The following is a 15,352-nucleotide window of genomic DNA, read 5'->3' on the forward strand; positions in this document are numbered from 1 at the left end:
GACCTCAATGTTAACAAAATAACGGACACTTGCTGTCCGTTTTTTCAAATGGACAGAAACGTCCTGCATGTAGGATTTTTTTTGTCCACTTGAAAAAACGGACATTGTTGTAAAAGGACACTAAAGGACACAAGATAAAATCCCATTTAAATGAATGGAAATTGCAAACGGACCAGCTAGTGTTCGTTGCTAAAATCTTGTACGGACAATAGCCACAGACACTGCCGAGCGGACACCAGCGGTAGTGTGAACACCCCCTATTATTATCAGTGTTTAAAGATAAAAAAAACTGCTCAGCAGATGTGATTTTCGAATTGTTTATTCAACTATTTAATGAGTTGTAGTCTTATGAGTAGGTGGAGATATTGAAGAACTATTCATGTCTAGCCAGTATTTAACTTGTGAGAGATGTAGTGGATGGACTCCACCAATCAGGTTATCTAATTACTACTACTACTACTAGTGGAAAATCCCTTTAAGGCCGAGGCCCCACGTTCCGGAAACACCACAGAAGAATAAAAGCATTTTACAGTCACAGCAGAGTGTATGGGATTCTAGTGAATCCCAAGCTCACTTTGCTGTTAAGTACATGGTGCAGACACTCGGCGATTTGGGTTTGAATGGGTTTGAAAAGTCAGCGCCCGTGAGCGTTATATATATATTTATTTTTAATGTAGATTGTGAGCCCCATATAGGACTCACAATGTACATTTTTCTCTTTTTTTTATCTTTGGAATGTGGGAGGAAATCCATACAAACTCCTTGCAGATGTTATTTTGGCAGGATTTGAGCCCAGGTCTCCATCGCTGCAAGGCTGCAGTAATAACCACTGAGCTACCGTGTTGCCCCCACCAGTGAGCGTTTTGTACATGACCACAGCAAAACCGGGTTTTTCTTTTTTAACCGGACACAAAGTCCTGTATGTATGACTTTGTGTCCGGTTAAAAAAACTGATTTTGCTGTGGACAGATATAAAACGCTCACTTGAATGGGTTTAAAAACTGCCTGCTGGGTTTTTGTCCCCTGTCCAGTTTCTCGAAGCAGAAAATGGAATCCCAGCAGGATTGCTTAAAGCGCGCACGGGCGCAGATGTGAACCAGCCCTAAGGAGTACAGTCTAAAAGTGCACCAGATTTCCAAACCAGATTAGAGACTGGAAAATTTTGTGCAGTTTAAGGGTCCACTCACATGGAGTAAAATGGTGGGGAATTTGGCGTGGTATTTTCCACGCTGAAAAAAAAGCCTCCCTTTCATTTCAATGGGTTCTGCTAGATAGAAAATTCCGCTAGTGGGAAAAAAAAAGCTATCAGAACCCATTGAAAACAATGAGAGGCTTTTTTTCAGCGCTGAAATTCCACACCAAATTCCTCACCATTTTACTCCATGTGAATGGACCCATATGACTCACTAGTCCAACTTTGTATGTCTAAAATGTAGACATCTTTAGTTTATCTGTCCCAGGGTGTACTTTCCTGGCTTCAGAGAAGAATGAGCCAGGTCAGGGGAGGACCACAGATGAGTACCTTGAGACTCATTACACTTATCTTAAGGCAAGCACAATGCTAAAGCCCCACGTTGCTGAACTGCAGCACTTGTTAAGGACCCGTGCACACGGAGTAAACGCGCGCTCATTTTTGCATAATACATGTGAAAAGAATACACGTGTAAAAGCGAGGCGCTTCAAAACAGATCCCATTGACTTCAATGGGTGCCGGCTTACGCAATGGGAGGCTTTATAACCCATTGATTTCAATGTGTAGCGCACGTAAGACCAGTACGCATTGAAGTCAATGGGATTTGTTTTGAAGTGCCTCGCTCTGACACGTGTATACGTGTCTAAATGAGCGGTGCGTTACTCCATGGAACGGAGCCTTATAGATTTTGCTGTGGTTTTTTGAGCCAAAGTCTGGAGTGTTTTTCATGTGCCTAGGGTCACACAGGACGTAGACACAGCAGGTTTGCTGCTAACTAGAGATGAGCGAACAGTGTTCTATCGAACACATGTTCGATCGGATATCAGGGTGTTCGCCATGTTCGAATCGAATCGAACACCACGTGGTAAAGTGCGCCAAAATTCGATTCCCCTCCCACCTTCCCTGGCGCCTTTTTTGCACCAATAACAGCGCAGGGGAGGTGGGACAGGAACTACGACACCGGGGGCATTGAAAAAAATTGGAAAAAGTCATTGGCTGCCGAAATCAGGTGACCTCCATTTTAGACGAATAGTGGATTTCAAATCCGGGTCATATGAGAATGTGAACTTTGTGACTATGAGACAGGGATAGCTGTACAGGCAGGGATAGCTAGGGATAACCTTTATTTAGGGGGGAATGTTATTAAAAATAACTTTTTGGGACTCTATCGGGTGTGTAATTGTGATTTTTGTGAGATAAACTTTTTCCCATAGGGATGCATTGGCCAGCGCTGATTGGCCGAATTCCGTACTCTGGCCAATCAGTGCTGGCCAATGCATTCTATTAGCTTGATGAAGCAGAGTGTGCACAAGGGTTCAAGCGCACCCTCGGCTCTGATGTAGCAGAGCCGAGGCTGCACAAGGGTTCAAGCGCACCCTCGGCTCTGATGTAGGAGAGCCGAGGGTGCACTTGAACCCTTGTGCACCCTCAGCTCTGCTACATCAGAGCCGAGGGTGCGCTTGAACCCTTGTGCACACTCTGCTTCATCAAGCTAATAGAATGCATTGGCCAGCGCTGATTGGCCAATGTATTCTATTAGCCTGATGAAGTAGAGCTGAATGTGTGTGCTAAGCACACACATTCAGCTCTACTTCATCGGGCTAATAGAATGCATTGGCCAGCGCTGATTGGCCAGAGTACGGAACTCGACCAATCAGCGCTGGCTCTGCTGGAGGAGGCGGAGTCTAAGATCGCTCCACACCAGTCTCCATTCAGGTCCGACCTTAGACTCCGCCTCCTCCGGCAGAGCCAGCGCTGATTGGCCGAAGGCTGGCCAATGCATTCCTATGCGAATGCAGAGACTTAGCAGTGCTGAGTCAGTTTTGCTCAACTACACATCTGATGCACACTCGGCACTGCTACATCAGATGTAGCAATCTGATGTAGCAGAGCCGAGGGTGCACTAGAACCCCTGTGCAAACTCAGTTCACGCTAATAGAATGCATTGGCCAGCGCTGATTGGCCAATGCATTCTATTAGCCCGATGAAGTAGAGCTGAATGTGTGTGCTAAGCACACACATTCAGCACTGCTTCATCACGCCAATACAATGCATTAGCCAGTGCTGATTGGCCAGAGTACGGAATTCGGCCAATCAGCGCTGGCTCTGCTGGAGGAGGCGGAGTCTAAGGTCGGACCTGAATGGAGACTGGTGTGGAGCGATCTTAGACTCCGCCTCCTCCAGCAGAGCCAGCGCTGATTGGTCGAGTTCCGTACTCTGGCCAATCAGCGCTGGCCAATGCATTCTATTAGCCCGATGAAGTAGAGCTGAATGTGTGTGCTTAGCACACACATTCAGCTCTACTTCATCAGGCTAATAGAATACATTGGCCAATCAGCGCTGGCCAATGCATTCTATTAGCTTGATGAAGCAGAGTGTGCACAAGGGTTCAAGCGCACCCTCGGCTCTGATGTAGCAGAGCTGAGGGTGCACAAGGGTTCAAGCGCACCCTCGGCTCTCCTACATCAGAGCCGAGGGTGCGCTTGAACCCTTGTGCAGCCTCGGCTCTGCTACATCAGAGCCGAGGGTGCGCTTGAACCCTTGTGCACACTCTGCTTCATCAAGCTAATAGAATGCATTGGCCAGCACTGATTGGCCAGAGTACGGAATTCGGCCAATCAGCGCTGGCCAATGCATTCTATTAGCCCGATGAAGTAGAGCTGAATGTGTGTGCTAAGCACACACATTCAGCACTGCTTCATCACGCCAATACAATGCATTAGCCAGTGCTGATTGGCCAGAGTACGGAATTCGGCCAATCAGCGCTGGCTCTGCTGGAGGAGGCGGAGTCTAAGGTCGGACCTGAATGGAGACTGGTGTGGAGCGATCTTAGACTCCGCCTCCTCCAGCAGAGCCAGCGCTGATTGGCCGAATTCCGTACTCTGGCCAATCAGCACTGGCTAATGCATTGTATTGGCTTGATGAAGCAGTGCTGAATGTGTGTGCTTAGCACACACATTCAGCTCTACTTCATCGGGCTAATAGAATGCATTGGCCAATCAGCGCTGGCCAATGCATTCTATTAGCGTGAACTGAGTTTGCACAGGGGTTCTAGTGCACCCTCGGCTCTGCTACATCAGATTGCTACATCTGATGTAGCAGTGCCGAGTGTGCATCAGATGTGTAGTTGAGCAAAACTGACTCAGCACTGCTAAGTCTGCATTCGCATAGGAATGCATTGGCCAGCCTTCGGCCAATCAGCGCTGGCTCTGCCGGAGGAGGCGGAGTCTAAGGTCGGACCTGAATGGAGACTGGTGTGGAGCGATCTTAGACTCCGCCTCCTCCAGCAGAGCCAGCGCTGATTGGTCGAGTTCCGTACTCTGGCCAATCAGCACTGGCCAATGCATTTCTATGGGGAAAAGTTAGCTTGCGAAAATCGCAAACTGACAGGGATTTCCATGAAATAAAGTGACTTTTATGCCCCCAGACATGCTTCCCCTGCTGTCCCAGTGTCATTCCAGGGTGTTGGTATCATTTCCTGGGATGTCATAGTGGACTTGGTGACCCTCCAGACACGAATTTGGGTTTCCCCCTTAACGAGTTTATGTTCCCCATAGACTATAATGGGGTTCGAAACCCATTCGAACACTCGAACAGTGAGCGGCTGTTCGAATCGAATTTCGAACCTCGAACATTTTAGTGTTCGCTCATCTCTACTGCTAACCCATTCCCAAATCTCATCCACATACTGCAAAAGAAAAAAAAAAGTTTAGTCAGTTTATGTTGTGCGTTATTCCTGCGACTTCTACATTTGCAATGATAAGGGATATCTACATAGAACCTGATGGGGTTTTTGCAGCGGTTTTTAGATAATGTATACTAAGTTACCATGACAAATCCAGCGGTTCTGGCCCAGTGTTCTCCTCAGGTCTATAAAACTGGTTAGGCTGTGTTCACACAGATTTTTTTGGTCAGGAAACTGACTCGAATTCTTCCTCCAAATGCCTCACCATAGGACTGTATGGTGAGGCGTTTTTTGGAGGAGGAATTGAGTCAGTTTCCTGACCAAAAAACTCCGTGTGAACGCAGCACTACGACAAGCCGTTTCCTGAGAGGCGTTTTGTCCCTGGGCTTTTGGTGCGGTTCTATGGAAACAGAAAAGTTTAGCATTGTCCTGTGTGAACATGAATGACTAGACTGGCGTCTGCACTGCCCACACACCTGCGGCTGACTATATGATTGTAATGTCGGCCGACCAAGAACAGGACATCTGCCTAACTGGGTGACAGACGCTACATGAGCCTAAGCAGACACCTCACAACTAAACGTCCCCGGTAATGGTCTTCTGCTATGGCTGCGTCGTGTCCTATCTCTGCTATGTGCGGTGTGTGACGGACAAGCTGCTTGTGAAGGGAGGAGGGCGGCTGTAATAACTCCGTGTGAATGGCGCGGAGGGGACGGCTCTCCTGTGGTACATGAATGGAGCCGGGGAGGGAGGGGACGCGGTTAGATGTACAGGGGAGGGTCTGGCACAGGAGTGTAGTGTTACCAAGTTTCAAACAGCTGAAGAGGACACAGGGGAAGCTTAGAGGGGGTGGGGTGGCATAAAGACATCAGATGTGGCGTGTAGCCCGGGGCACCTCGGAGCCACAGACTGCCAGGGCTCATACTGCCGGCACCATCCAGAGGAGAATGGCGAGACCCTGAGCTGGGCACTTGTGTCACCTCCATCCCGGACACAGCCAAAGCTAGAGAATGCTCGAGGTGTATATCCCGTCAGTAGGACACCAGGCGTACAAGTCTGACAAGACCCACACGGTAGGTGCCAGCCTGCGGCGCTGAGCGGCATCTTTTCTATTTGCCCATTCTAGTTTTGGGGCACCCTGAGGTGATCAGCTGGCGACTGCCCGGGGTTTGCTTTGTCTGCTCAGTACAAAGGACCCTGGAGCTGTTCTGCCCTGGTACCAGCTGACATAATATTAGTATGTAGAGTTCTTGCTAGACATGCCACCATTACCAGAAAACACAAATTAAAAGATTTACTAGAAATTGCCTTAAATTTAGATGACTGATCATTTTGGAGATCCCAGGATTATTGTATGGCGGTCATTCTTAATAAGTGTCTGAATAATGGCGACGTCTGCAGTCCGCCTCATTGTATTATGCTTGGATTTACGGCTTCTTTATGCCACCCACAAGGTTGTTGGCGTTTGGGTTTGTGTCCATGGTTTGGCATATGTGACAGTTTTCCTGTGCTGTGTGTTACGTAATGTGAAAACCCTTTATACCTACTGAGGATAGTCACTTTGTGTCTAGACTTTGATCTGTGTCATAGTGCTATGTGGTTGGGACTCAGTTCCTCTGTATTCTGGTGATTTTGGTGTGCTTGAATACTAAGAAGAAGGGGAAATATATTAAACTAAGAGCTCCCCCTCTTCTCCATAAGAGAAGGGGAAACGAGAACAGTCCCAAACCTACAACATTGCATCAGGCTTTTTGGATTGTTTCTAAGTCATGTGTAAGGAGGTTTCATTGTCACTGAAATCAACTTACTGTGGTTGATCTTTTATATTGATGCAATGCTTTAGAAAGCCCCTTTTTCAGATGCCACGGTTACTTATTGCACTTGTGCCACAGCCATTGCTTTACTTATTGCACTTGTGCCACAGCCATTGCTGTAATATTTTCTATGCTGCAGCTCCCTCATGTACTGCTTGTTGTGCAGACTGTATATAATACAAGAAGCCTTTCACTAGAAATGATCCGGCTCTGCCAGTAAACACATATCTGAGATGTACTAGTAGATCATGGCTTACTGATTTTCACTACTGATCCACTGTATATGGACACCCCAGTCAATAAACAAGCACAAGCTTAAGGACTTTTCTCTCTGCATATTTCAGGTACAAACCCGGTGGACCCATTATAGTCTATGGGATCCATGGGTTTCTGCAGGTAACCACTTTTTAAGCAGATTAGGCTTCCGTATTTTTGGGTCCCCAAGTGGCAGAGCAGAAACTGGAGCGTAGGTGTGAACCTGGCATTAATTGTGTGGATGGCAGGCAGCTGATGGTTATGAGGATAAGTTTTGCTAAGGAACTCAAGTCGGGCCCATGAGACTTTAACTATGTCCCTGGTGGTGAGGTGCAGTTAGTAGTAACAATGGATGATGGTAAATGAGAGTGGGGAAATAAAGAAGGGAGCAGAGAAACTGGAGGCCAAATTGATAGGAATGATCTAATAATGTTCTTTATAGATCTACAGGGGCACAGAACAATGACATTGGAAGAACGATGGTATTTTGAATATGTTGTGATGAAAGCATAATATCACAATTTAAAGTGCTATTGTTTATTTTAAAAAAAATGTATTACAAATATTAATTTGTGCAATATTGCTGTTCTCAGGATTTTCCCCTGCTGTTCCAGATGAATTGTTATCTATGTAATACAAAGAGAATCCACCAAAAAGGCAGTCTTTTGTACAGAGCTACAGGTAGATAAGGTGAAGGACTACCTCTATGATGTTCATGTGCCCTAATATGGCATATAGACAGAGGCTGCCTCTGTCAGACAGCTCTTATAATGTGTTCATACACTGGTCTTTGTAGGCAGCATATCAATGTCCAAAGTTGAATGGAGGTGTATAGGAAAATAACCATATATTATATTACAGCACACTGTTGTATTCAGTCTTTCTTTCCTATTCTAATTTTCAATGAAAAGCTTTTAGTAAAGCCAGAGAGCAATGACATTAATGTAACACAACGGGGCACATGTCCTAATACTAGTGTCCCGTCAAAGACAACATGTTATTACATTTTATTGTGCAGTTACTAAACTATAGAGCTGGTATAATTCACGACATGCAAAAATGTTTTTGTACATCTCAGATAAAGATTGCATCTTAAAAGTATTTTCCTGACAATAAAATTGTGTCTTCTATTCCCATTTCAAGCTGAATAACCGTGGATAACTGCTTTTTAAGCGGATTGGGTTTCCATTTCTGGGATCCCCAAGCTGACCTGAAAAAACGAAAACCTAGTGTAAGACTAATGTTAGATAAATGCACTACTTGGTGTTCGTAAACCCTTGTTTCAGGGGCGCAAATAGATCCTACTCTGGTACATTTAGATACTGGGCTAGGGCAGCTATCTCAATCTATTCCTAAAGGTGAAACCTCTCTAGGGCCGTGCAGCAGATAATGAAGGCTTTTCTAATAAAGATGGTTTTTGTTGGTATAATAATAAATGGTGTCCATGGTGTCTATGCTACGCCTATTGGGCAATCCCTCTATAAAAGCTGTAATATCAGCCATTTCCAGTTGTCACTTCTGGCAAACTGCCAGCAAAGAAACTAATGTAATTGAAAATTACGTAGAACAGACAGAAGAGAAGAACTGAAGGATTTGTACAGTATTTACTGACTTGTTGAGATCGTAATTCTGCCCAAGAAAATGTTACAGATCAAATGTTTTTGCTTCTTTTCTCATGGCAAACTTTTCTTCTTCTTTTTGTGTTGCCTTAACTTGATACCAGTGCATGCCAGCCCGTGATCGCATAAGTCATCCAGATTGCTTTGATGTTAATGGATTGGATTTCCAGAAGATTGACTACTGTAATAAAACAGATGGGAAACCACAGACATGCCAAGTACAGTGACTCACGTCAGCCTGCAGTGTAGAATGTAGAATAGGGGTGCTGACAGGGAAGTCTAACCCAGGTGTGGGTGTTTTGTGGCTTTGTATTACAATATCGAAAAATAAGGGTAATAATAACCCCCACTTTGCCCTTAACTCTGCTTTCTGAGATGGTTTCTTTGTTTTTAAAGTTACAGAGCTCTCAAAAGTTATAAAACCGGTGACACCAATGCTTGGACCCTGTGTTTTTCAGTGTGTGTTTTTTTTCTTCATATCATTTAAAAAGCTTTTTTTTTGTATTTATAAAGGACTGGGGCCTGGATCATATTTGTACAAAATTTTGCTATGTAGATAGTGTACTGCCCTTGTTCAGATCAGGTTACACACAGCAAGGTGTCTATGTATTCTGTGTTACATGAACAGTGTTTACTCTGTATGTTCAAAGAACCAATATTGGTGACTTGGCGGTGTGCTTATGCCTACAGCTAAAGGCACCACACCTCTAGGCTAGGTTCACACTACCTTATTTTTTCCATTATTCTGATCTATCTTACATAAGATGAACTTTCTCCTCCGTTTTCTACATTGAAGACGGATGGAGACACCATTTGCTCCATCTCCATCCATCATTCTGTTTGTATTTTAGTCCATTGTTCTGATCCTATGACTGATCTGAGCAAGGGATAAAATTAAGGTAGTGTGACCCTTATAGAGAACTGCCAGTGTGCTCCATAATTATGTAAGAACAATGATGAAAACTATCCACAAAAAGGAGTGCAACCACAGCCACATATTAAGACCACTTTATCTAAGTACGACAGTCTTTATAAACGGCCTGACTGGCGCAGGAACCAAGAGTTTTCTGAAGAGTCTGCAGCCAGAATGGAAACCTATGCAAGGTAAAATATTGGCAAATAGTCACATAATTCACAGAAAGCGGAGAGAGGGGAGAGAATTGGGGCTTGAAGAATATGTTTAGCACAAGAAAGTGCCTTATGCCAAACTTGCATCTTAATGGAATGCCTCTACACCAGAATTCTAGTGTAGAGAGATTGATGAATTTGACGCATTGAGTCAAAAATAATGTTTATTATTAATGCTACAAAATGCAATACACACATTAAAACCGGAACGGGAGCCAGGTAAGTGAACTGAGAACATTATAAACTCCAGGCAAAATTGTAAAACAGAACCCGTGCAACCAGCGAAGTGTCCTCCAACTGAAGACTCCACGCCACATCTCACCCGAGGTCCTCATTTCAAAGGAGATAGCGGAGAACAGTGAGGAGAGTCCTCATGTGGTTGCATGTCAGAGACATCGTGGGTGGACAGAGAGGCATAGTTAGGCATGAGGACACACTAGGCAGAGAGGTCAGGAGGGCTCTGGTTCAGTGCTGCACAAAACCATGGAATGTGAGAAGGATAACGCAAGATGACACTGGTGTCATGGACAACCAGAGGCTTAACTAGGAATGACTGGGCCCCAAGGCGAACATTTGACATGGGGCCCCCCTAACTTCCCCATAGTGGCCCCTGCACACAGTATTATGTCCTATTGTGGCCATTGCACACAGTATTATGCCCCATTGTGGACCTCCCAAGAACAATTATACCGTGGTGTGTTTTCAGACCCCAGAGTATAATGATCGAAGACCCAGAGGAGGATACAAACATAAAAACCACTGTTAGTTACCTCTCCTGGGCTCCTGCGCACTCCCAGCTGATCTCGGCCATCTTCAATGATAGACCAGACGTCACGTGAGCCGGGCTTGCATCGCGACACACAATGATGCATGCCCGGCCCACGTGACGCCTGGGATACCACCAAATAGGCCCGAAGCCTTCTGGAGCCCAGGAGAGGTAAGTAACAGTGTTGTTTTTTTTTTACTTCCCTAACTTCTCCTAGCCCTGCAATCATTATACTTGGAGGTCTGAAAAGACCCGAGTATAATGATAGCGGTGTTTGCAGGCCTGCAGCCTCACTTATAGATACCCTCTCCTGATCACAGCAACTCCTGCATAAGGGGAAGCGCAGGTGGCCATGAGCAGTAGTGAGGATCAGTAAGTAAATAAGGTCCATTACCTGCCAGAGTTACTCCCGCATGTAACGGCCTATTAAAAATAAAAAAACATCATGGGCCTGCCGGGCCCCTAATGTTCCGGGCCCTATGGCATCCGCTAACGCTGCTACCCCAGTAGTTTCACCCCTGTGGACAACAGAGAGTTGAAAGGGTGAACCCCAGAGATACTGCAAGCCTCTCTGTTGTAGGGCTATAAGCAGTGGCTTAAGTGCAGAGCTGCAGGGTCCTTCTAGGTAGATCCGGGAACAAGTAGATGGGTGAAAGTGGAGAGCATCCGAGAGCCTAGTCACAGCCAGTAACTCATCCCGTAGCCTCTTACTTTGTAGCTTGCAGATGACATCTTGGGGTCTATCTCCAGCCACATTGCGCAACTTGGGAACACAAAGTGCTGCATCAATAATCATAGGTGTTAGGGATGCGTCCCCTTGGAGTTGGCAAAGTAGAAGTTGCATAGTGTCCAAACGAGACAAAGCAATTTACATACATTTGCTATACAGACGTAGTAGAGTTAACCCCAAATTCTAAGTTGGTTATCACAATAGACAACAAAAAAACAAAGTAAAGTAATTGGAAAAACTCTGCTATTCTATATGTATTATTTGGATTTTGTACCTGATAATTCTACTGCAGGTGGTTCATCCTTATTTACTGGTGAACTTTGTTTTAAATTGGTTTTATTCTTTCTGTGTTTATTGTGTTTTGTAGCATTATTAATAATATTATTTTTGCCTCAATACATGGGTGTGTGCCTTAGTGGTTGTACCTGTTTTTGTGTATAGTTTTCTTTGCAGTGTGCTTAGTCATGTAATGTGCAGAAAATTCTGTATGTAATAAGGAATCGCCTGCCACTCGAGTAACCCTCTAGGCATTGATAAATACTCCGATTGCTTTCTGTTGTTTGAACAGTTAAAGCAGATTCAACAAAACTGCTTCAAAAACTGTCCATGGTTTTCATTGTTTATGGTTCTTTGGCATGTTATGATATTTCCAGCAAATGAGCCCTATCTTAATATAAAACAAGCAAAAAAAGAAAAAAAGAACAGCATTTCAGTAAAAATAAAGAGAGGAGCAATTCCCATAATAGCCTAAAAAAATCTGGTGTCCTGTGTTTCCCCACTGAAATACATTACTACTGTATGTAAAATTAGTGTGATTCCAAATATGGTTCTGAGCACAAGGCTTTGAAAGGGTTTACCAGGTTATCGAATAACTGCACAGTGCAAGTAAATGTGATAAACTGATAAAAGATGTGACATTATCAGCTACATACTGTATGGCTGCGTCTGCTGAGGCCAGTGATTGTTTTATTACACTAGGGCTCGTTCACACAGAGTAAACGCGCCACGCAATGTGGCGCGTTTACGGGACGTGTATGCCGCGTTTTTTTTACGGTTAACGCCGCGTACACGCGCACCTTAAAAAGACGCGGCGTACACGTCCCGTAAACGCGCTACATTGCGTGGCGCGTTAACTCCGTGTGAACGAGCCCTTAGGATGTTTCTGCGTTTTGAGGGAATGTTTCACCACTTTTAAAATGTATTTATTAAACCCAAATACATCACTTTTTTATTTTCTGATTGTAGAGTTTTTCTGTTTTCTGTACAGAGACTGCCATCCTGCCTGAGCTTCTTTTCTGACTGCAGCAAAGAAAACCTACAGTATTGGTAGTCTATTTATAGGCTTAGTGACCAAAGTGAAAATTGCAGGATTTAGTACTTTTTTTTTTTTTTTTTTATAAATATAGTGACATGGTAGGGTAGTAGGCATGAGAACATAATAGTTAACAGACTTATTTCCCCACCAAAAAAACAAACCAAAACCTGATGTGACCCATTCGTATTAATGCAGAGGCTTCTGCAAGAACATTTAAAGTTTTTTTTAGTGTTGTACTGCGTCACCAAAAACAGTACTGTAGTTAACAGACACGTGTCTTGGTGTGACTACCGAAGTTTACTGCTTATGTCGATTCTGAGTGGATGTTTCTTTTGGGTAGGAATTGTAACGTCTGGTTTTCAATAACCCTACAGACTTTGTTGCACAGGAGTTGGGTGTGGGGCATGTTTTTGTTCACTGCAAGCAAAAGAATCTGCATGCAGGTCCCTCACATGATCTGACCTTAGATCAAATGTCAAAAGTTAGAACAGGAAAGAGCATGTTTTGTTAATGATACAATTACCCAGCTTGCCATTTAAAGCACATCTTATCTGTACAATACTGAGATTTTTAAGTTGTCTTTACCATTCACACTATTACAATTGTTTGAATTGTTTACAATGTCATATAAACATTTCAGGATCACCTTTGTTAATCGTTCACACATATTTTAGTAATAATTTATATACACAGTATAAATGTATTTGAACGTTCCTTTTACAAGAGGCGCATCTTTCGAGCAAGGCCCTCTTTTGCGTTAAAGAAGTGACACGTTCATCATTCTGCTCCTTGCTCTCCATTTTCTGTGAACATGGGGCGATGTGGGCCATGACTAGGTTGCCTCGACCAAACATATATTTATTATAAATGAGTTTTCTGCCGTGGGTTATACCTCGTATCTGCTATAGTTCCTGAATCATCACTGCAGTCAGTTATTGGCAGAGTGGGCATTCCTTGCCCATTATCTGCTGTGTCTGAGAAGGGACCAGAGGAGAGTATAGATATTTTATTTAACCCATTCTGAGTCCACTTCCACCATTTTTGACTGGCTAAAAATGAATGCCATAGCCTGACCATACTGTGGGCCATTAATATACGTTTTGTACTCTTCTGAAATCAGCATAGTATGGGAACATGTATGGATTATAATGCAGATGGCTGTTTATAAGACATATAATTTTTTTTCTTAAGAAAAGGGATATGGTGTTAAATGGCAAAAGTACCACATAAACAGATTTACGCTACTATATATCTTCATTGTAGATACTACTACAGAAATCAACCCTTTTATGGTATCCAATAAAGGTTAGCACAAGTTATGTTAAGGGTGAAGTTTTCACAGTCCTGTGTTTAACACATCCTGTTGGCCAGTAGCTTAACCCAATTCCACCATAGACATGCATGCTTATTGTAGTTGTGTAGTTGCCATTACACATATACATGACATAAGTTGCAGAACACTGCTAAGAGGCACAGCACCTGCAAGTGCATGACACAGCTTAGCATAACTTGCATATAACCAGTCGGTTTCATTAGAATAGCACTAGTCCAGTTCAGACATGTACAATGTATTGTAAGTGAGTGTCATTCACGGTTGGTAGCACGATTCTCCAACCAACCCCTTACAGACAGCTTATCTCTTCCATATACTGTACATATAAAGTTGGTATGACTTTTATAAGTTTGGGAAGCATAATACTAGAAAGGCTCTGTTCTAAACACCTGTTGTGAAGGGTCCCAAATCTTACATCCTATATACCTGCTATGTCCCTGGCATGTAGAATTTAATTTGCTATGTACGGTATATAACATATACCACTAATATCCACTTGATAGCACAGCTGTTCTCCACCAGAGCATTATATGTAAACTAAATGCACTTTAGCAGATTCTTTCTTTACTCTCATTTTATTTGCACACTTTTATTAAAAGTAACTTTGCTGTTCTTGTCAGGTCTTCAAATTAGATGTTTTATGCAATGGCCGTCGACATACACTGGACCGTCGATATAGTGAATTTCATACACTCCATAAGCTGGTAAGTTGTGTTTTTCCCGTCTTACAGATTTATTTGTTAACTTCACCCAAGCATGTACCTTTTTCATGAGTAAACCTAATGCTCTGGGAGATCATTTTGCTTCCAAAATGCAAGTCTGACTGCTGAGTCCACTGATTGGGGTGTAGGTCTTTTTGACGCGAGACCAGACATCAGTGGCGGACAACAGAGTACCAGGTTAAATATTTTTAATTAGTTATCTTTTTTCCCCTTCCCAACCTCCATGCAATTCTTGGACAACACATGTAAGTGATTCAGTAAAGGGAAACTGTCGTATTGAACATGAAGTCGGTTCTGTAGGCAGTGTGTTCTAGAGCATAAGGAGCAGAGCAGACATATAGTTTTGAAGGAAATTATTTAGTACTAGCATCTGCCCACGACTTCGTCTGCGGGTGGTTGTTGGCGCTGAGCCACTTATATTTAGCCATTTGCTGTTGTGGATGATCAGCCTGCTCCCGCGTCTCGGCTCTGCTACATCACTGCATATGCGCAGCATACTCAGTTGTATGTACATCTCTGCATATGGAGAGCATACTCAGCTGTGCTACAGCACTGCTTAAGCTCTGCTACATCTGGCTATTTGGATTATAGGGGTGTTCTTATGTCAGTGTGTGAGCAGCTTCTGTGTTACAAAGGGCTGAATGGATGTTGCTGAAATGTGCCAAAGTTCGATCAGCCTGCTCCCGTGTCTCGGCTCTGCTACATCACTGCATATGCGTAGGATACCCAGATGTATGTACAGTATTTGCATATGGAGAGCCTACAGAGGTGTGCTACAGCGCTGCGTAAGCTC

General features: G+C 43.8%; 1 protein-coding gene across 1 annotated transcript in view; it reads left to right on the plus strand.

The window, feature by feature from the left end:
- Positions 1-5,667: 5,667 nt before the first annotated feature.
- Positions 5,668-15,352, plus strand: part of SNX22 (sorting nexin 22) — a 29,340-nt gene continuing 19,655 nt past the window's right edge. Inside the window, exons 1-2 of the mRNA XM_075273742.1 lie at positions 5,668-5,950; positions 14,458-14,541. Of these exons, the coding sequence (XP_075129843.1) occupies positions 5,888-5,950; positions 14,458-14,541 (147 nt within the window). The 5' untranslated portion in view covers positions 5,668-5,887. The remainder of the gene's footprint in view (positions 5,951-14,457; positions 14,542-15,352) is intronic.

The sequence above is a fragment of the Leptodactylus fuscus genome, chromosome 5, assembly GCF_031893055.1.
Source record: "Leptodactylus fuscus isolate aLepFus1 chromosome 5, aLepFus1.hap2, whole genome shotgun sequence".
NCBI lineage: Eukaryota > Metazoa > Chordata > Amphibia > Anura > Leptodactylidae > Leptodactylus > Leptodactylus fuscus.